Source organism: Dicentrarchus labrax, unplaced genomic scaffold, assembly GCF_905237075.1.
Source record: "Dicentrarchus labrax unplaced genomic scaffold, dlabrax2021, whole genome shotgun sequence".
Classification (NCBI taxonomy): domain Eukaryota; kingdom Metazoa; phylum Chordata; class Actinopteri; family Moronidae; genus Dicentrarchus; species Dicentrarchus labrax.
This window is the reverse complement of record NW_026136724.1, coordinates 2,457,333-2,479,551: the sequence shown is the minus strand read 5'-3', so window position 1 is coordinate 2,479,551 and position 22,219 is coordinate 2,457,333. Positions and strand designations below refer to the sequence as shown.

General features: G+C 40.8%; 2 protein-coding genes across 5 annotated transcripts in view; one reads left to right on the top strand and one right to left on the bottom strand.

Moving 5' to 3' along the window:
• Window positions 1–1,201: 1,201 nt before the first annotated feature.
• strap (serine/threonine kinase receptor associated protein) lies at window positions 1,202–9,686 on the bottom strand. The gene is made up of 9 exons (XM_051392057.1): window positions 9,238–9,686; window positions 8,742–8,877; window positions 7,041–7,122; window positions 6,557–6,629; window positions 5,605–5,704; window positions 5,310–5,447; window positions 3,185–3,321; window positions 2,726–2,875; window positions 1,202–1,998 (listed from the first exon to the last, which is right to left on the bottom strand). Exons 1-9 carry the CDS (start codon window positions 9,347–9,349, stop codon window positions 1,940–1,942), a joined length of 987 nt encoding a protein of 328 aa, XP_051248017.1. The 5' UTR covers window positions 9,350–9,686; the 3' UTR covers window positions 1,202–1,939.
• A 2,416-nt stretch (window positions 9,687–12,102) lies between these two features.
• LOC127358715 (protein bicaudal D homolog 1-like) overlaps window positions 12,103–22,219 on the top strand; it is a 59,399-nt gene continuing 49,282 nt past the window's right edge. For 2 of the 4 annotated variants that reach the window (XM_051392014.1, XM_051392013.1), the window contains exon 1: window positions 12,103–12,843. In XM_051392014.1, the coding sequence (XP_051247974.1) occupies window positions 12,625–12,843 (219 nt within the window). In that variant the 5' untranslated portion in view covers window positions 12,103–12,624. Of the gene's footprint in view, window positions 12,859–22,219 lie in introns of all 4 variants that reach the window. The other 2 variants (XM_051392012.1, XM_051392011.1) reach the window with 1 other exon arrangement.

Genomic DNA, 22,219 nt, shown 5'->3' with positions numbered 1-22,219 from the left:
TCTGTGAGCGGCTGTTTCGGGTGAAATCAGCACCGGGCTGCTGCTACTCATGGGGATGACCCGGGCCGGAAGTGACTGCTTGTACAGACCGGCTCCTATTGGTCAGAGGCCGTTCAAGGGAGCTTCCTCATTGGCGGAACAAACACGCAACTATTGAAAATGAACCGCACGTCACATGGTCGACACTGTTCAATCTGTTTTGAGGGAAGAATATGAAGATACAACCTCAAAATAACGCGAGAAAGTAGTTTTACAATGGCGTCCTCGCTAAAGTCTTTTTAATTTGTTTTACGTTAGTGTGTAAGTGAAAGAAGTGTTTGTACATTACACATTTGCAATAAAAACTAACACATGACCCCAGTCATCGCCATGTGGCACAGGTGAAAAAAAATGAAAGATCCACTCAGACATGTACAAATGATCTGCTTGGAACAATAATGTGTCTAATATGTTACCAAAAAGTAAGTTTCTGCATTGAAATCCTTAAAAAGTAATCTCCTCCTTCTACCTCATTAACACTCATAACTGTGTGTGTGTGTGTATGTGTGTGTGTGTGAGAGAGAGAGAGAGAGAGAGAGAGAGAGATTGTCTTAACTAATCACTTGTGTGATGTTCAACTATTGCATATTAATCCATTGTCTTCATTGTGATCATTTTGTTTTCTATTTGAACATTGTACATGTATTGTAGTTTACTTTTAGGTTGACTTAGAGCATCTGTCCAGGGACAACACATGGAAAATAGCCTTCTGGCTAACTCTGGTGCATATATAGGAATGTTTAATTAATGTACACTGTCCCTGTTAAAATAAACCAATAAATTAAACAAAAATTCTAATTAAAATTCCAGAATCTCTAGAAATTATTTACATATTTAAAGTTTTCCTGCTGGACACAAGATGTCTCCTACTTCCCTGTAAAGTTCTCAGTGGATGTGCACTGTTGGATCACACTGTACAAGTTGCATACTGGACCAGAATTGACTTGACTAACTATTTATGATGTCACAAAACCTGCTGGTAGGCCCCGCCCCTTAAAATCTGATTTTCAATGAGCACAGAGAAACTTTCCACTTCCAGCAGATGAATGTGAAAACATCCTTCTAGAGTCAAACTCTGCACAGACATCAAACAGCACACTGTAGGGACAAGAAGAAACACTGATTTCTGACTGGAGGGGAACTTTAAAAACACCAAACCCAGTTTGCTCTTTGTGCATTACTTAAAAATAAAACAGTAATGCATTTGTTTATTTCATCACAGGACACAAATAAAGACAAAACCAAAATGAAAAATAAGAAAACTGACATTTCTTCTCTTTCCACTTTGTCATAAAACAATATTTTCTTTTATTTGGACACTTAACTTTATATACTGAACCAGTACACAGCGGATACTTAAAGCAATGTTTTTGAAGAAATGAAAGCCCCTTAACTTTAGCACAACCTGTGCAACAACCTCTAGTATTCCTGTAACTATGAACTGAAAACAAAAGCCTTGGTCCAGCTCATAAAATACCTTCATTTTTAAACCAAAACCAATTTTAGCATTATGTGATTTGAGGGGGGGTTTGGGGTTCAAGGCTTTAGGGGAAGTTAAAATTAGTTTAAGCCGACAGACAGAAGTGGACTGATCAGAGAGAAAGCAGGCAGCGATGAGCCAACACTCATAGCTCTACTGCTTTACTCTGCAGACCATACTGTCCATATGTGTGCATAAAATCAGTGTGTGTGTGTGTATGTATGTATGTATGTGTGTGCAAGTGTGTGATGGGTAGTTCTATGACAGACAGGGCAGTCATAATATCCACATCAGTTCCTGATGGATGGAGATGCTCTGGACTCTGCTCCTTGCTGGGGCCTGATAGAACGCTGGAACACCCCTCCGCTCGTCTTCTTTCCTTCTTCCTTTTTTCATCCCGTTAACAGCACTGGTTTCTCCTCAGGCTTTGATCTCAGGGGCTGTGTACAGCTGCTCAGAGTTCTCTGCCCCCAGGTCCTCTGAGGAATGGCAAGACAAAAAAACCCCCAGCAAGAATTAGAAAAATCATACTGATACTTGGATATGCCACAATACTGTATTATATAATAATAATACATTTCACATCTGAGTCTGTGGATTGAGTGGGTTTTTTTTGGTTGGATGACAGGGAATACTGTAGAGAGGTGATTTACAGCGGATGCGACCAGGACTCCAGGGATGATGAAGACACAGCTGGGACATGAAAGGGCATCAAGTGGACATCTAACTTGATTTATTTAGACCAAACCAGAGTTGGTGATTGTTGGAACCGTGGAACGGTGTTTGCATAGCGGTACCTGATTGGAAAATTTTAACATTCTGTCCAAACCTAGTGTTTACCAAACAGGGGGGGTTCTAACACTAATTAAGTCAGACTTGTCTCTGTCTAGTCCCCCAACTTTTTGAAAGTGCTCTAATGAATGAAATTAATGCTCCAGAGTATAGCTTTAATATCTCCTTAATGAAACAATATCAAAAATCAGAGGAATCTTGTGGAAAACACCTGACTTTGTATTCCCAGTCCATACAGGTGGTGTTTTTACAGCCCGTATTTTGTGGCAGTTTTTTGTGCAGAAATTGCCTTTTCAGTGTTTCACACTGGCTTTAACATTTAATGAAAAGATTAAGATTTTGATGTGTGTTCAATGTCATATAGCTTGTTGCATCCAGCAGTGACGACAGTAACGAGTGATCAAAGAGTTTTACCAGGAAGGACACACTTCCACAGGCCATAAGTTTTGCCCACGGCTGTCTGCCACAGTCGGAGCGTGCCGTCCTCAGAGCCGCTGGCGTACAGCTCACCATCCGGACTGAAGCGAACACAGTGCACTGGACCAAAGTGACCCTTATAGGACTCTGCAGAAAGAGGGACAGCAACAGCATTAGATGGGAGTGGTAAAAAATTTGACTTTGGAATATTTTGCTTTCTCACAGTTACTTTGACAGGAAACCATTGAAAATCTAGACATCCTGTTTTCCTACACATTCCTACAAGTTTATTTTTACATGGTCACTGAATCTTTTATACATTGTGTATTGAACAAGTTTTTAAAATGAACAAACCTTCAGCCATACACACTTAAAACATTATTTTCCTAAAGCTAAAGGAGTAAGGTCTCTAAAATGATCCAAAGTCTTGAGAAAAAGCTTCCCCCTGCTCCTCACCCAGTTCTTCCTTGGTGCTGTAGTCAAATTTGTAGAGCTTGAAGTCTTCTCCGCCAGCAACAAAGAAATCCTTCTCTGGGTGGAGGGAGGCTGAGTTGATGGGAGCCGGGGCCTCCACCAACTTGATCAAATCCAGGCTGGAATGGTGACAAAATCATAGAGGTCTACAGTCAGCCCAGACTTCCAGAAGAAAGATTGTCACACATTTACTGGCCTTTGAAAACATTTCACCTGTGTACACAATAAAACTTTTCAGAGTGGATCTATTAAAAAACAGGCTTCCAGACTTTTTCAGTCTCAGATTTCCAGACTTCTCTGTATATGTTTCAGACCATAAAAAATAGTTGTTGGTTATATAAACAAATAGTTTTAAAATCCAACCGTTAATATGTATGTGACATTCTATGTATGCTATTATGTTGCCTAATAACTGCCAGAAGTACAGACTGTAGCTTCGTACTATAGATCACACAAAACCGCTTTCTTGTCCCATTTGGAATCCTGAGCCAACCAGGTTTTATATTTGGGACATTCAAGCAACCCTCAGAAAACGTACATTTACCTGTTGTAGCTGTTCATTCCACACTGCTACGTTCCACTGTCAACATGTCCAAAGAGGAAGTAAATTAACCCGCTGCTACCCATTACCCCTTTTCCTTTAATATATGGAATAAATAATATTAGATTATTGTTGCACCCATACTTTTCAGTCTCTTTAAAGCCCAGTTCAGACCAGAGATTCACAATGAGACAAAAACGCTTTAAAACGATGAATAGAAAAGTCAGCTGGTCCAGTCACTTACAACCAGTCAGCTGGTCGAAATGCTGATGGAGGAAAGAGAGGATCACCTCATCACAGCCATGTCTGTATGACACAAGCCTTAAAGGCCCGGACACACCAACCCGTTTATCGGCTGTCGGACGTCGTCGGACAGTCAGGCGAGGTCGGTGACTCGAGTCGGTTCGGCGTGTCCCGTGCCGTCGTCAGTCGTCGCAGCGTTCATTTTGGCCGATTCGACATGTAGAATCGGCCAGTGGCCGTCGGCCTCAATGACCGATCTGATTGGTGGAGTGCTAGCCCTTGACTAGCGAATCAGTGAGTGCACAAGAAAACTGGAAGTGACGATGGTAAACATACTACACCAACGCCAGTATCTTGTTATTATTAGCCATCGTATTTTCTGTTCAGCGAGTAATGACAATAACGATCCTTCTTGACTACTATCAACACTCTCTGATGAAAACAATGACTGATGACAGTGTGCTCTGTGTTTACTAGGTCTAGAGTGATCTGTCATTTCCGGTTTTCATTTTTTTTGGCCGACAACACAGATTAGCGCCATCTCCTGTTATGGGGACGTATTACGCCTCGCGCACGCGCAGAACGTACGCTCCAGTTGGCGTCGGTTTGGTGTGTTCGGAGGCACTTTTTTGACCGACTCGGGGAGACGGGAGCCGACTGATCAGTCCGACTGCTTTTCTGCCGACGGTCGGCCGTCTGGTTCGTGTGTCCTGGCCCTAAAATGTATTCAAATCAAAAAGGACACCAATGGACAGCTCCAAAATGCAACTGTACCAAGTAACTCACTATCACTATCACTATCCTCATTCATATTTTAAAGACACTATAAATTATATCCAGCTAACAAAAAAAAGAAAAAAGCCTGGAAAGCTGGCTGTTATAGAGACAATAAACCGTCTCATCTCGTCGCATTGGTGTAAACAGGCGCGTTTGGTCTGAACTAGGCTTTAAAGATAGGAACTGAATATTTGTTGAAAAATGTGAAATCATTTATTTTTCATGGCATGTGTGCAACCTTGTTTATTTACTGTTTCCAAGGAAATGACTGAACGCAGCCATGCTGTACAGGCGTAGAGGCAGCTCTCTGGAGTGTGTGTTCAGCCGCACGCCATACTTGCTTTCAACATCAGGCTCATGAAAAACACTGACTAATTTAATTCCAAATGTTATATTATAGAAAACAGAATTGGGGCAGTTCTGGAAACGCCAAAATTTTTTCATACTCTGTTCTGATATGCATGTCAGAAATATAGCGTGGAAAGAACTCCATTTCATCCATGTGAGTGTGGTTAGTTAGTAGTGCATAGTGAGCGTGCAGTATACCTCAGAGCATTGTAGAAAGCGATGGTCTTTCCATAAGTGATCACAAGAATCTCTCCATCAGCCACATACTCCATGCTGCTCACAGAAGTGTCGAATGTCAGCGTTTTCACCTCCTCCATAGAGCTTCTGTCCCACAGTCTGGAGACACACACACGCGCACACACACACACAAACACACACAGGCTATTACTTCCAAAAGGTCTTTGGTGTGTTTGCTGTGAGAGCTCTCTGACAGCATAGAGCAGACTCACAGTCAGGATGAGGACTTTTGAGCACGAGCAGCCACCTCACTGACCGTATGGTTTTGTCCTCGGAAGCAGAGAGGATCTGCTTGTCGTTGTTACACCACAAGGCTTTCTTTATGGCTGAGGAGTGACCTGCAATCTCCTGAGGTGCTTAAGAACACAAAGAGGCAACAGCTGATTACATGAACAGGCAAAGATGATACAACACAAATATCAGAGTTTGACTGGCATAACTTCATCATTGTGTCACTTTAGTTTGAGAGAAAAAGAGAAAGAGGTGCTTGAGGGGGAGATTTAATGAGGAGAGGGGGTGCAAATGAAAGTCTATATGTACCCATGTTTAAAGGACAATTCCGGCGCAATTGAACCTATGGGTTAATAACACATGTGTACCGAGTTGGTCCGTTCTCTGGGATATGTTTTCATGCTAATCGAACGTGACGAGTTTTAGCACAAACCGCTAATTACCTTATAACGCTAGTCACTGGGGCACAGAGTAACGTGAAAAGAAATCTCTATTTCTATACCACTAACAAGACTCAAAATAGCACCACACTTACACGGTAGCATAATGAGGGCCCCTATGTATAAACCAAAGCATTGAGAACTTTGTAAGTGTACAGACAGTTTATTAAAAAGATAGTTTAGAACAACAGTAGCGTTCAAGTATACAGGCGGGCGCCATCTTGGGAAAACAGTCACGCGACCAGTCGAACTCTCTGAGATGTGAAGTGAATCTGGCGTGAAACGTTGTTGCCGGAAGAAAGCAATGAGCGCATAAGAGAAGCACTCGTTGTTGATGTCTTCAAATTCGGTTGAATAATCCGCCATCTCTTTAGTGTGTATCCTGTGGAAGCACTAGTCTCTGTTGCGTTCAGTGCTTCTCTTATGCGCTCAGTGCTTCTCTTATGCGCTCAGTGCTTTCTTCCGGCAACAATGTTTCACGCGAGATTGTCCTTTAACTTTGCATGACTGAGTTTTCTCTTTGACACATTCACTTACCTGCTTCAGGGTTGCTAAGATCGTAGATGCGCAGCAGTTTGTCGTTTCCTCCAGTCAGCAAACAGTTGCTGTCCTGGGATCAGAGGCAGAAATATATCGAGAGGCAAGAGCAGTTTTAGAAATATCCCCAATCACAACAGCTGCAACGACTATTCGATTAGCTGTCAACTTAATTAATAATGAATAAATTATTACCAACTATTTTGATAACTGATTAATCATTCAGAGTGATTTAAGAAAAAAAGTCAAACTTCTCTTATTTCAGCTTCTCAAATGTAAAGGTCAATTTTCTGGTTTCTTTGGTCCTCTATGACAGTAAATTTGTAAACAGCAATCAACATTTTTTTCACCATTTTCTGGACCAAACAACTGATCAATTAATTGAGGATATTATTGACTGATTAATCACATCACATAAATATGTACAGAAAGGATCAGATTTTTAAGCATGTTATTTTAAGACCCAATCCAAATCCAGACTGACCTGAGTGAAGGTGACAGTCTTGACGATGTGTTTGTGTGCCAGTGTGAGGACCTCGTCTCCACTCACTGCGTCCCACACCTTTCTGAAAGGCACAGAGGTCAGCTTTTAATATTTTCAGATTTCATCATATTTATCTTTGCATACTATGCTTAGAAGACACAGATACTTTAGTTAGAAGAAAAATCCAAGTCCATTGATTTACTGCTGTAGACTGATCTCAGTTCAGTCACTGTACAATATACCACCGCCCCACTACTAATCAGCACTGCTCAGTGAGAAACAGAGCAGTGCTGATAATGCACATTAATTAAGCCATGGAGACGGAATTAATTCAATAGCAAAATAATATTGAAAATCCGTCAGCCTTTGAGAGAGGTTACCATGGTGATGCTTTGTGATGCTGAGTTAAAGGGATCATGTCTGTCTGCTGCTGTTGGGGGAGCACTACTACGGGTGTATAAAGCCGTGACTCAAGTGATGTCACTCAAGTCAGCTGGGGTGAAGACTGCTCTCCTTATATCTTGCTCCAGACTCCATTAGTTGCTACTAGCGTTATATCTCCAACCGACTGAGTTGCATTGAGGGTAATGTAGGCCTCCGATTTTGACAAAAAAAGAGGAACATTTGGAATAAAAAAAAGACATTTCTAGTTTTGCTCCATCGATTCTTTTTGTCCATTATGATTCCAAGTGTTATAGGAAAAGCTAAATGAGAACTCTTTAAAGCCCAAAGGTAGCCGGCTAACCCACTAATCGCACTTAATGATACAGGGACCTGGAGTCAGGACAAATATTCTATTAAAAACATCTGTCTTTTGAGGAGTTTAAATAGAATCTTATTAACCCCGAAATTCCACCGGACACAGCTTTATGACATCGCATCCGCGGTTCGGCGAAGCAGAGCGTCTCAGATCATTTTGCCTGCCTGATGTTGTTCACTTATGTATTTTGTCCTTAATAAAAGACACAAAGCGGTGTGTTTCTCTGCTTAAAATCTCCTCTAACCTGTCTCTGAATGATTGACTTCTAGCCTGGTGTTACAATGTTGAAGTAGCGTGAAATTCATCCTGAATCTGCATGCAGTATTTGATTTTTAAAAAGTGAGTGGATTCTCTAAGATATTTCCCTGTCTGACTTCCTGCCAGTGTGATCTGCTCTATGCTGCTTAGAGGGTGTGGACTGCAGCTTCCACCAAAAACAGGCCATATTCTACGCAAACGACAACAGAAAGATGCTTCTGGTGAAATCTTGAGCATTGTCAAAAATGGGCTTGATTGGCACCGTCGGCACAGCCAGACCACTTCTAAGAGACTGACTTAAAAAGGTCCAGTGTGTAGGATTTAGTGGTATTTAGCTCCATTCCAAGTGTGAAGGACAAAGTAATGTAAGTTAGCTGCAAAACACGTACCCACTCCCTCTGTTGATAGAAACAGCTCATTCTAATAGGTAACAAAAACGCAATTATTCTTATTTACAGGTGATTATACAGTAATGAAAACATACCTATAAATATTATATTCCATTTCTGACAATAGATCCTCCTAAATGTTACACACTGGACCTTTAATGCAACACTCAACCATTAATCTGTCAGTACACCAATCCATCTTTGTGTGCATGTAACCAGAGAGAGTAGAGCGAGTATTCAGGATGACTGGGTTTAGACGTGTTTCAGGAGTCTGTTACAGGACTCTCCACTCACGCTGTAAAGTCAGCTGCGGCGGTGGCTGCCTTGGTGGCGTCTGTGTTCAGAGTGGCTCCCCAGACAGCGCCTTTGTGACCCAGAAACGTTCCTATCCAGTCCCCTGTGTCTCCCTGGCGCAACATGGGCTTGCCATCTGGCAAAAGAAAAGCAGAGAGGACACAAAGGTTACATCCTAGGGCAGTGTACCAGGAGATGACAGCTGTGGGTAACCCTGTGGATGTTGCAGTCAACAGGTGTCTCAAAGACTGCCTCACTTTGAACAGCTGAGTCTGAACTGGCTTTCAGGAAGATGAAGACACATTTTAATTCAGGGTTTAAGAACAACATACTGATCCACACAGTGGAAACCTACAGGCAGGTTTACACTGTGTTACACAGCAGATGGAATGCAGCTTAACGTATTCAGTGATGGAACCACTCGAGGTGACTCTCTAACGTTAAACCGTTAGACCATTCAAACAAACTTCATTTATAGACTGTCCATTTGTCTCACCCTTGCAGGCGCTGATCAGGAAGTAGCCGTAGGGAGTGATTCCACTGAAGGCCAGGTCCACCACGGGCCGGGTGTGACCGGAGCAGGTGAGCGGAGTCTGTCTCATCGCCATGGTCCTCCAGCCGGGCAGGAGACGGTTCGCGCTGCGGGGAGGAGACGGTAGAACGCTGGCGGCTAGCTAACGCTAGCTGGCTGTATAAGCTAGCAGGCTACAAGAAAGAGCAGACAACGAGCTAGCTGGTGTTCCGCCGGCAGTTTCCGTTGGCCAGCGGTTGGCTGCTGGTTGGACTGAAGCTGAAGTGAATAGTGGGTCTGTAAAACTAAACGGCGGGTCTTCCTCCCAGCGAAGGAATGGCTATCGTGCTAATAGCTACAACATTGCAACTAACTAGCAACGTGCAACGCGGCGTCACTACCGCAGAGATGATATAGCCGGTGTTCCGCTAGCCACAACAACGACACAACTTCCGCTGTGCTATGTTTCACAATAAAAGCGCCACCCCTTCAAACTGACTACAGACTGTGGTGTGTTGAAGATAAAATGAATAACAGATTGTAAGTAAGCTTGGGGAGCTGTAATCCATTACAGTTACAGAAAAAAGACGTGATCAGATTACAGTTATATTTAGTAAAGAATTGGGATTATTTAGTTTTTCTTTTAAAATACACATTGTTGATGCTAAAAATCTTTCCATTTTCCTTTCTACGGTTACATTGTTCTGTTGTCTTATAGAATACACTTACATCCATACTGCTTATTGACATTTCTTTTCTCTTGTCTTTATTTAACGTTACATACATACATACATATATTTGGTGTTGAGGTAATCCAAAAATAACAAAAAGTAATCAAGTTACATTACTTTAATATTGTGATACTTGGATTACATTTTTTAACTTGTTATTAGTAATTATAAAGGATAACATTTTTAAAGAAACCCTACCAGCCTTGATTATGAGATAAATAATCAGACAATTAAATTTGTATAATATAACATTACTATGAAATTGTGTGATGTCCAGAGGACGCATACAGTGCAGGTCATTTTTATTTAATTCCAATAGTTTTTATTTTAAAATGTCTATTTTCCAAAGTCTGTTTTAGGTTCAAAATGCAATTTCCCAAGGATCTGTTGCCTTGTGTTGTATAATGATAAATACATTTCCTTGATTCCTTGAAACAAATCAAGCAGGGCAAGGCAAAGACCATTCTGTAGTCTCTATGGGCCCTCCTCAAACTAGGGCTCTGTATACTCCAATAATCTTCAACTGGGAAAATTCAAAGTAATATAAACAAAAAATAAATAAAATAAAATGTTTTTAAATATTTCTTGCTTTTATTTTGAAGGCTGGAAATGGAGCTCTTCACGTGCTTCATGGTAGGATAAACGCATCTCAGGTATGTTGCTGCCCCCTGCAGGAAATTAACAGCCGGTCCTCCCCGCACATAAATCACACCAACACAATACCAGTGTCCCTCCCAAACAGCTCTGGTTCCAGCTAACGACCAGCTGTTAGCCTGCATTAGCCTACTTATATCACCACACAGAGCCAGCATTGCTCTCAAAACACAGTGTTGTTGTAATATTTATCATATATTATGTAAGATGAAATATAGGCCTACTGCAAACATTTCATACCAAAATCCACCTCACTGTAGAAATATAAAAGTCTAACCTACCACTGATGGAATTAACCCATTAATGTCCACAGTGGAATTCAAGTAGGCTAGCTCATTGTTTAGCTCCTACTGGTTGAGCCAAACACAAATCCATGGAAAGTTTCCAAATCAGGAAAGTGCATCACGTACTTTTTTAGTGGCTTTCTTTTCCTTTTCCAGGAAAACAACTCTAGAACAGGTTAGAAATGTCCAATCTTCATATTTTAGATACACACATATTGTTGTCTGCCACAATATAGATTCAATATAGATGAGCCCTATGGGATACAATTAGTCAATTCTAGTGACTTACCACTAAATATAGCACAGAAATGGTTGTATCTCAAAAATATATATATATACACATTATATATAATGCTTGGTACCATTGGATTCAGAACAACTTTGTCTAAAGCTCTAATCAAATATCACACAAATCTGTTTGTATTTGTTTTCCTGTTCAAATCAAACTAAACCAATATTAATGTTTTCATTTGAATCAGAACGTCCCATATGTGTGCAATATATTTCCCCTGATAGCAAAAATAGTAACATTATATAAAGAAATATAGGTCTATGTTTAACATATCATTTACTTTCCATGTGCTCCTGTAATTCAGCATTGTGGATATTGTCCTGTATCCTGTCCAGCACTGAAAAAACGGTTGTTTTATACAATTATCCTCAACAATTATTATACAAATGAGTCAGTTCCTTTATTTTTACGACTCATTAAAAGTATTGGGCCAGTGACTCAAACAATGTAATGTAGGCCTATTACTCGTTACCCTTTTCAAAAGTAATCTTATTACCTTATTAGTCCCGTCCAACAGTAATCAGTTATATTATTTTTCTGCTACTCCCCAAAGTTCAGACCTAAAACGATTAAAGTTTGTTGGAGTCAGAATAAACAAGTTTCCTCCATTATCAAAAAAATGAATCTAAATCCTAAATCTAAAACTAGTTTAGTTTTAAGAAATGAATTACACTAGCCTACTAGTTACTGGAGAAAGTAATGTGATTACTACTAACCCTTTACTGCCCAGCACTGCTCATTAATCAATCTTATTGTGTTTTAAAGCAGCATAAAGGGAACTATATTAAAATGTCTACTCGCGTTGTAAATGCCAATAACATAACCTTGAATCACTGATCAGTCCTCCCTTTAGGCCTGAACATTATCAGATCAAACATCTTGGAATGTTTTCTTGTGATGGAAATGAGAGAACGGAAGAGAAACCCAGTGTGATCTCCAGAGGGCGCATACAGTGCAGTGCCACTGTGCACACTGTGTGCTGCTCTCACTGAGGCTCGGACTGATCCGGCTGCAGCAGGATGACAGACAGCGGGGAGTGTGCCTTGCTTCGCGGCTGCGGGCAGAGATGGCGTCCTGGTGCCGGTGAATAAGCAGAAAAACAGAGCGGAGGGAGGGGAGAGGGGAGAGGGATGCGGGAGACGGAAGATGAGACGCTGCATCATTTAGAGCATCACATGGCAGAAGATCACTCTCCGGCGCTCTGTGGATCTTTACGGATGTCTATTGTTCTTTTTCTTCCATGAGATCTGAAGCAGCGCTGTGATCCCTCGGAGGGGAGGCGGTGGGGGCTTGTTGTCTACCTCAGCTGTTTCTCCCTCCGGCCGGCGGGGCTCTCTGCTGCTCATCCGACGCAGGGAGAGGGAGGAGAGGGCAGACGGAGGGAGGGAGGTGAGGGAGGTGAGGGGCGACGATGGCTGCCGGTGGAGCTGGATGCGGGGAAACGGTGGAACAATGCCGGGCCGAGGTGGAGCGCCTGACCCGGGAGCTGGCGGAGGCCAACCGCGAGAAGGTCCGGGCGGCGGAGTGCGGGCTGGTGGTCCTGGAGGAGAACCAGAGCCTGAAGCAGCAGTACGCAGACCTGGAGGCCGAGCAGGAGGGGCTGAGGCTGGAGCTGGAGCAGCTGCAGGAGGTGGGCTCGGCAGGGGTATGGCTCGTTACTCGAAAAAGTAAAAAGTAGCCAATAGTAGTGACTGAAGTAATGTCGTTACTGACGCCTTGTTCGTTACTAATCAGTGTGCCGTTCCATTAGCACCGTTCCATGTAGGAGAGGTCAGAACTCCACTCATAAGTTCAGTGCTGGGTTCATTATCTGTGCTGGGGCATGAACGCATCACTGATGTTGTTTACCTGCGGCTGTACCTGTAGTTCCACCTGCTGGACACATAAGCAGAGACAGGCCCAGCTCATAACATCACTACAGACAACACTACACAGAATATCATTTAGTCCACATTAACTATATACCTTATGTAGCATACCTTTCTGTTTCTCTGATTCTTTGGTGTCTGGTTATGTTTTTAAAGACATAAATACATTTTCTAGATCTTATAATACTCAGTTTGAAAATAGGTAAGCTACTCTATATAAACTTAAAATAACATTTAAATCATACTATGTAAGTCTATGTACACTATGTAACAGTGACTAATGTCATAAGTATTATCTGCTTGGGCTTCCACAACTCTCTTTGGTGTAAATCGATGTATTTTATTTACATATATTTATTTTGTTGTTTAATTTTCATTAGATTTATTGTTTTATAACTATTTATTTATCTTTTATTTACTTTTTAATTATATTTACTTTTTTATTTACTTTTTAAAATTATTTTTTAATATTTTCTGTATTTTTATGACTTTTTTTTTTAAATCCCTGAAAAAATCTTAATTTCATTCTACAACCTTCTGTTGGAAATGACAAAATATTTACCTTGAACTTAATTGATTAACGATTAGTAATGATAATTTGTAATTAGTTATTTCTGCATCACAATTTTCATTTTCACCAGAACAAAATGACTAATGTCATGATGATGTGACATTTGTTGGGGTCTGTATCAAATATATTTTCTTACAACTGGAGAACCACATGTGTAGTGCTGAATGCTGTTTTGTCACACATTTTACCTTTATCAAAAACATATTGCTGTTTTAATATTATTTCAATTAATTGTGCAGTCCTGTATGTGAAACAACTGAATGGCTGCGCTCATTATGAAGTCTTGGATTCCTTGCCCTAAGAAGTGATGTTATCCATGACTCATCTGAAAGTAACATCAGTTTCTCTGATGTTACACTACTATCTTACACTACTCATTACATTGAGGTTGTCTCAGCATGACTGGGCTGAGTTGGGGTTTGATGTATTTTAGTGCTCAAGTGCTTAGTTTATTAGGCTACTTTAAAGGTCCAATGTGTAACATTTAGGATATATGGAATATAATATTCATAAGTATGTTTTCATTAGTGTATAATCATCTGAAAATAAGAATCGTTGTCTTTTTGTTACCTTAGAATGAGTCCTTTTTACCCACACAGGGAGCGAGTACTTTTCTACGGAGTCCGCCATGTTTCTACAGTAGCCCAGAACACACAGATTTGTTTAGTCAGACTGCCATACACAGCAAACCTGGGGCCAGATAGTATTTCAGCCATTGTCATATACTGTATAAAGACAGACGATGTGTCCTCCAACAGTTACAAAAATGACAAAAAACAAAATATTTATTTGACATGTACTTTGATTTTTTGTTTGTCCCATCTGCTAACATGGAGGGGGCAGGGTTTAAGACCTATACGACTGCAACCAGCCACCAGGGGGCAAATCAAGATGTTTTGTCTACACTTTTGGGGAAATTTCATGTCGTCCTTCTTAATATATGTCGATGATTTCAGCACAGCAGTAGTTGGGTTTTGTGACTGTAGTATGCAAAATATAGACTAGTAGCTTGGGGTCATTTGGGACCTACAGTACACTTTTGCCCAAGGGGCCTATGGCTAACTTTTTAGGAACTCAGCTGATTTTTCTAGCCACCAGAGGGCAGTAGCGCAACAAGCTGTAAACATAACACTGACATATTGCCACCTTATAAACTTGTTACGACAAACATATTAGCAAATAATTACATATTTACACATCTTACAGACACAAAACAACATTATCAATCATTTGGAGTCGTGTTTGTGTCCTGCTGATGAATGTAAACCCAATATTCACTCTCCTCCATAGCTCAGTTTTTGGTCTCTACCAACTCCTGAGGGAAATATCTGCCTCTTTAGCTGCTCCACTACGTTCACCAGCTATAGTCTCTGTAGGTTGAAGAGAGTGGAGTTTCAGTCTGAAAACCCAAGATGATGAGCTGAAAGATGCTTAAAAGCTCTGAGCTGAGGGGGACTGCAGAGTTGGAGATAATTCTCTATGAGTTTGTCTCTATGGACATTGCACATTTCATCCATTGGTCATACACAAATATTGATTAATGCAGCTTTAATAACTAGCCATTTTTAACTAGCCAACCATTAGGTTAAAGGAACCAGCGGCTTGTTGTTTTTTACAAGGAATCAAGAGTGTAGCAAACTCTTGATTCCTTTTTAAGCTACGTTGAGACTGATTGGCTGTATTCATAACCAACCTTCCACCATGTGATCATTTGCATATATGTTGTTGCTGTAATGCTGCATAGTATTCTGTTTCACCTCATGGCCTCAGGACATGATTTATGTCCCCTGAGTCTGATAATCAATCTCAGCTAATGAGCTGCGCCAGCCTCTGTTGTGATCAACTCATTTTTCTGATCGATATGCATCAGAGAACAGCCTTTTCCAGCCTGTAGGCTAATGTACAGCAACACTAATCCACCAGTTTGTTAGCTGTAAAACAGACGAATCTGGGGTTGGAATCTGACGCTGACTGTGCAGTTACATCCTGAAGGTCAGTGTGTGTTTATGTGTGTGTGTGTGTGTGTGTGTGTGTGTGTGTGTGTGTGTGTGTGTGTGTGTGTGTGTGTGTGTGTGTGTGTGTGTGTGTGTGTGTGTGTGTGTGTGTGTGTGTGTGTGTGTGTGTGTGTGTGTGTGTGTGTGAATGTGTGTGTGTGTGTGTGTGTGTGTGTGTGTGTGTGTGTGTGTGTGAGTGTGTGTGTGAATGGCTCAGAGGAAGCAGCAGTACCAGTTCACACACATGATGTGTCAACAGTATGTTATTTTTAACTGTTATTTAAAGAGTGGAGTCAACTATGGACACTTTGTTATTGACAGCAGTGCACTGTGGGAATAAACGGCAGCCAGGGAAGTGAAGCATGAACATACTCATTGTTGGAAGCTTCCCAGTGCAACCATAGTGCTGCACTGCTGGCTGCTGGCAGCTCAGAGCCTACGTCTTCAGCCACTGACATACTTTTATTGTTATTAATAACATAATATTCACCAAAGCTGCTGTAAGTGATATTGTTTTGTTAAAATAAGTGTTAAATAGCTCTACATTCTGACAGCCATTACTCATATAGAGTGTTCAGTCAGTAACATGGGTCTCCCAGTCCCTCCTTCCGACAGTAAACAGAGAACACATTTCCTGGTATCTCGTTTCCACTTTATCCAATCAGGAGAGAGAACTTCACAAAGAGGCGGTTCTCAAGTGGACTGCAAGAACAGACAGGAAGCCAAAATGGCAATTTCACTTACAGCAGCTTTAACTGCTAAGATCTGGGAACATGGCAACATCACAACAACAAAGTCTGTTGGGGCCTAAGGGTTAGAGAAGTACGGTTGTATTCTGTTCAGTTCCTAATAAATTCCTTATTAGGATATTAATTCCTATTAAATAATATAACGTTTCGTATGAATCAAGGTGCTGCCTTTACAGGCCTTAATTGTTAGTTTACAGTTGGTACACTTTGTAGCTGACTGCAATATGTGGGTGCTCAAAACATGTCTTGCATAATACTTGAAGCAGGTGCACTGCACTTCATGCTTCACAGAGAAAGGCAGGTCTGTTGTGCTGGCAAATTGCACTTTTTGGAGTGGTCCGAGTAACCTTACCAAAATGGCATTTGTAATAAACCAGAAATAATCTTTCACGTCCCCTGAAAGAAACGTCCTCCTGTTTTAACCACCATCCCGTTCTGTCCTCTATCATCAGGCTATTGCGGCTTCATGTTCCTGACTGGGATCACCTTGGATTAAGACAAGGGGACAGTTTGAGGTTAACACAGCACAAATATTGTTTTCAGGAGATCCCCTCCATCCTTGACCATTTTCACTTTCTATAAACTCTCCCATGGGCTGCATCCTTCTGTACACACGTCGTCTTCATCTAGTCTTCATTCGAGCCCCTCTAACTCAATACCTCATTTCATCTCATTCCAGTTCATTGGACTGCTATCGATCCTCTCTGTCACGAGGCGTACTGCTTGGGAAAAAAAGGTTACGCTGATGTGAGAGGGCTAATACCTCACTTATTATTAGTATTTTGCTTATTATCAGTTTCTCTGAGAGACAGAAGGCAGAGTTCTGAGCAGTATGACACAAAGAGATTCTACATATATATAATATCACCATGAAGAGAATGAATTAAACTTAAAGATGTTTCTACAATGTGCAAGGTAATCTGCACAGCGCCTTGTTTAGAGGACACCTTCCCCCTGAGTACCAAACTGCAGCCTCTTCAAAAGTAAAACTGTCAACTTTGCACAGTGTGCGCTTTTGATTTTATTTTAATTAATGATGCAGGCAACAGTGGACTGACACACTAACCACAGTATTTTCTCTTGCTTGTATGTGATGGATTGAATTTACATGTAATTGACACTGCAAAAACCCTTGTTCACTGAAACCAGTGCTTAAATAGGGCCAACTCCCACTGTATTTAATGGTGAAATTAATGGCACCTGCTGGGGTACCAGTGCTTCAGATTGGTTTTGTCTCATATGAGAACACCTATTTCTCTAATGTGCTACATTCTAGAGAATACCAGTATGTGTTTGACTAAAAAGTTAAAACCTTTAAGGTCCAGTGTGTAACATTTTGGACAGAAATGAAATATAATATTCATAGGTTTGATTTCATTAGTGTGGAAGTAAAATAAGAACTGTTTTGTTTTCGTTACCTTACAATGAGCTGTTTTTATCTACAGAGGGAGCGGAATTTGCCATGTTTATATCGCACAGAATAGATAGGGCCTTTCGTGAGTTTTGCGTTTAACATACCGACACGGTTGGAAAGACTAGCTGTTTTCAAATAATTGGAATCTGCAACTTCACCACTAGATCCTATACACTGATCCTTTAACAAACGTGAACACTAGGAATAACTGAAATGAATTTAGAATGCCAAATGCTAATTAGCAGTAAACACAAACACACAGCAGAGGCTAATGGGAACGCTATTAGTTTTATAAGTATTTGGTCATAAGATCAATCACAGAGTGTCTGTAACACATTTCATTACAATGCATCAACATTTGTCATTAACTGATTAATTCAAGTGCCTTTAATATGGCTAATAATGCATTTATATACACAGGACAACTACATATAGAGCTTGTTTCCTTTACCACATTCAACTGTGAAAGAAATTAAGCTAGGCATGAAAATTATGTGTATGTTTTCTTACAGAAGTACATTGTACATGTTCAATTCAATTCAATTTTATTTGTATAGTGCCAATTCATAACAAAAGTTATCTCAGGACACTTTTCAAATAGAGCAGGTCTAGACCGAACTCTTTAAAACATTAATTACAGAGCCCCAACAGTACCACCATGAGCAAGCACTTGGCGACAAGGGCAAGGAAAAACTGCCTGTTAAAAGGCAGAAACCTAGGACAGATCCTTCGGCTCTAGGTGGGTGGTCGTCTGTCTCGACCAGTTGGGGTGAGAGAGAGAGAGAGAGAGAGAGAGACAGACGGACAGACGGACAGACGGACAGACAGACAGACAGACAGACAGACAGGTGCACAGCAACAACAGTATTGGCAATGGCAATCTAGCAGGACCATGGCAGGAGGCTCCACCAGGATCGATAAGAACCTGCGAGACGAGAAAGCACAAGAACTCCGGGGAAGAAGTGAAGTTAGTAACATGCATTAATGGGACATGAATGAGTGCAGAAAGAGAGAGGAAGAGAGGAGCTCAGTGCACCATGGGAAATCCCCCGATAGTCTAGGCCTATAGCAGCATAACTAAGGGATGGTTCAGGACTCACCTGATCCACCCTAACTATAAGCTTTAAGATGTCTTAAGCCTACTCTTGAATGTGGAGAGGGTGTCTGCCTCCCGAACCACAACTAGAAGCTGGTTCCACAGGAGAGGAGCTTGGTAACTGAAGGCTCTGGCTCCTGTTCTACTTTTAGAGACTATAAATGGTAAATGGTCCTGTACTTGTATAGCGCCTTTCTAGTCTTCCGACCACTCAAAGCGCTTTTACACTACGTGCCACATTCACCCTTTCACACACATCTCACTCAGTGATGGCAAAGTCCATCGAACAGAAACTAACATTCATACACACCGATGCACGGCATCGGGAGCAATCGGGGTTCAGTATTCTTGCTCAAGGATACTTCGACATGTGGCACCAGGAGCCGGGGATCGAACCCACAACCTTCCGATTGAGGAACGACCTGCTCTGCCTCTGAGCCACAGCCGCCCTATAGGAACCAAAAGTAGCCCAGCATTCAGAGAACGTAGTGTTCTAGTGGGGTAATAGGGTACTATGAGCTCTTTAAGATATGAAGGGGCCTGACCATGAAGAGCTTTGTCGGTGAGGAGGAGGATTTTAAATTCTATTCTACATTTTACAGGGAGCCAGTGCAGAGAAGCTAGTACAGGAGAGATGTGATCTCTTTTTCTAGTTCCTGTCAGTACTTGTGCTGCAGCGTTCTGAATTAATTGGAGCGTTTTAATGGACTTACTGGGGCAACCTGATAATAAAGAGTTGCAGTAATCCAGCCTTGAAGTAACAAATGCATGGATTAGTTTTTCTGCATCTGTCTGTGATAGTATGTGTCTAATTTTTGTAATATTACGTAAATGAAAGAAGGCAGTCCTAGAGGTCTGCTTTATGTGGGAATTAAATGACAAATCCTGATCAAAGATAACTCCAAGATTCCTGACAGTGGTGCTAGAGGCCAAGTTAATGCCATCTAGAGTAACTATATCTTTAGACAGTGAGTCTCTAAGGTTTTTGGGGCCAAGAACAAGAATTTCATTTTTTTTCTGAGTTTAACATCAGAAAATTGCAGCTCATCCAGGACTTAATGTCTTTAAGACATGTTTCTAATTTAGATAATTGATTAATTTCATCGGGCTTGATTGATAGATATAACTGCGTATCATCTGCATAACAGTGAAAGTTAATGGAGTGATTCCTAATAATGTTGCCTAAAGGGAGCATATATAAAGTAAATAGTATTGGTCCAAGTACAGAACCTTGTGGAACTCCATGACTAACTGTAGTATTTATTGAAGATTCATCGTTAACATGTACAAACTGCAAACGATCTGATAAATATGACTTAAACCAGCTTAGTGCGGTTCCTTTAATACCAATTTGATGCTCAAGTCTCTGTAAAAGAATATTATGGTCAATGGTGTCAAATGCAGCACTAAGATCTAATAATACAAGTACAGAGAGAAGTCCATTGTCAGAAGCAATCAGAAGGTCATTATTAACTTTAACCAGAGCTGTCTCTGTGCTATGATGGACTCTAAATCCTGACTGAAAATCCTCAAATAAACTATTGTTATGTAAAAAGTCACACAACTCTTTGGCGACTACTTTCTCCAGAATCTTAGAGAGGAAGGGGAGGTTAGAAACCGGTCTATAATTGGCTAAAACCCCTGGGTCAAGAGTGGGGTTTTTAAGAAGGGGTTTAATTACAGCTACTTTAAAGGACTGTGGTACATATCCTGATAATAAAGAAAGATTAATCATATCCAGTAAAGAAGTGCCAATTAAGGGTACAACTTAGTAGCCTAGTTGGGATCGGGTCTAATAGACAGGTTGATGGCTTCGATGAAGAAATGATTGAAGTTAACTGATAAAGATCGATAGCAGAAAAACAGTCTAAATATATATCTGAGTTTACATCAGTAAAGGTTTCTGAACTTGGAGAGCCACTGATAACTGTTGATGGCAGTTGGTGATTAATTTTCTCTCTAATAGTAATGATTTTATTATAAAAGAAGCTCATGAAGTCATTGCTACTTAAGGTTATGGGGATATGTGGCTCAATAGAGTTGTGACTCTCTGTCAGCCTGGCTACAGTGCTGAAGAGGAACCTAGGGTTATTCTTATTTTCTTCTATTAGTGTTGAGTAATAGGCTCCTCTGGATGTTATACCAGGTTATAAAAGCACATGCTGTAGGTGCTGATTTAGTCAGTATACCAGGACCTTTTAGGCTCCAATTCAAGCACTGAAACAAACATTTTAAGTGTTTTCTACCTTTTTAGATTTGCATTTCAAGGAGACCAAATATAATGGATGAACTTTTTATGAAGAGTGGAAACAGAGCAGCTTCCTCAGTCTGAGCTTGACTCTGAGGACAGCACAGACACAGAGTGCAAATTTAAAGTTATATAAATAGTTTTTCTTCTTCTATAAATGATTCACTGTAGCATACTTTCATCGCTGTGGTCGACAGAAACATTACTATTTCATGGACATGTAAGCAACTCAGGCACCATTCACAATATAGTACATACACTGTTTGTGTATGTATTCTGTGATTCACTTTATGAAAGGGGCGATGGTGAAACTCCGTACAGTCATGGTCCCCACAGGGTGTCTCCACAGTGTTGCCTCATTAGTTACATTTTTAAGGGGGTTCACATCAGCTACAGTGTAGCTAGTGAAACATACAAATGTGTATACACAGTACATGTTCACTGAAAAAAGCACAAAATGGTTAATTTGCTGAATAAAAATGGTAGAATATGTTTTTGTAATATGTTCCAGCTGTTTTTAGTGTCATTGTGGATGAATTTAGTCTGTAAATCTGTTACCTTTTTGCAGTGGTTGAGGAAATGAACTATGTCCTTAGGGTAATAGGTGTTCAGTGGAGCAAATTGGTGTATTCTACTTTTGTTTCCTAAAAAAACCCTAAATTCCAGATTGTGAACTAACTCTCACCTCGTGGCTTTATAATTATACAACAGCTAAAGAAACATTGCTTGCAAAACAGTAAAGAAGATCTTATGTTTTCCCTCTCAGCCTGTCATTTCATTAAGTTGTTGTCATGTGCATTAGCTAATTGGGTGACATGCCCTGGCTGGTTTAATGTAATAATAGCGGGCTTCGCAGCAGGAGGAAGCCTCAGACGGCTCCATCAGCGGGCTGTAAAGAACTAGCCACAGCTCGCTGCTAATTAGCTCAACAGGAGTCCGTCACAGTGATTTGTACAGTGAGCCTCAGCTCCACTCTGCTGGTTATAATCCGGTTCAGTGTCAGCTCAGGTGTTCTACAGAATGATCAACATAAGATGGATATAAAGCTGCAGTAGTTAATGTTTGT

Excerpts from the sequence above, each read along its gene's own strand:
- strap (XM_051392057.1), bottom strand. The coding sequence starts at position 9,349 with ATGGCGATGAGACAGACTCCGCTCACCTGCTCCGGTCACACCCGGCCC. Across the intron at positions 8,878-9,237 it reads CCTGATCAGCGCCTGCAAGG|ATGGCAAGCCCATGTTGCGC; the intron begins GTGAGACAAATG and ends TTCTTTTGCCAG. Across the intron at positions 5,448-5,604 it reads TCCGAGGACAAAACCATACG|ACTGTGGGACAGAAGCTCTA; the intron begins GTCAGTGAGGTG and ends GTGTGTCTCCAG.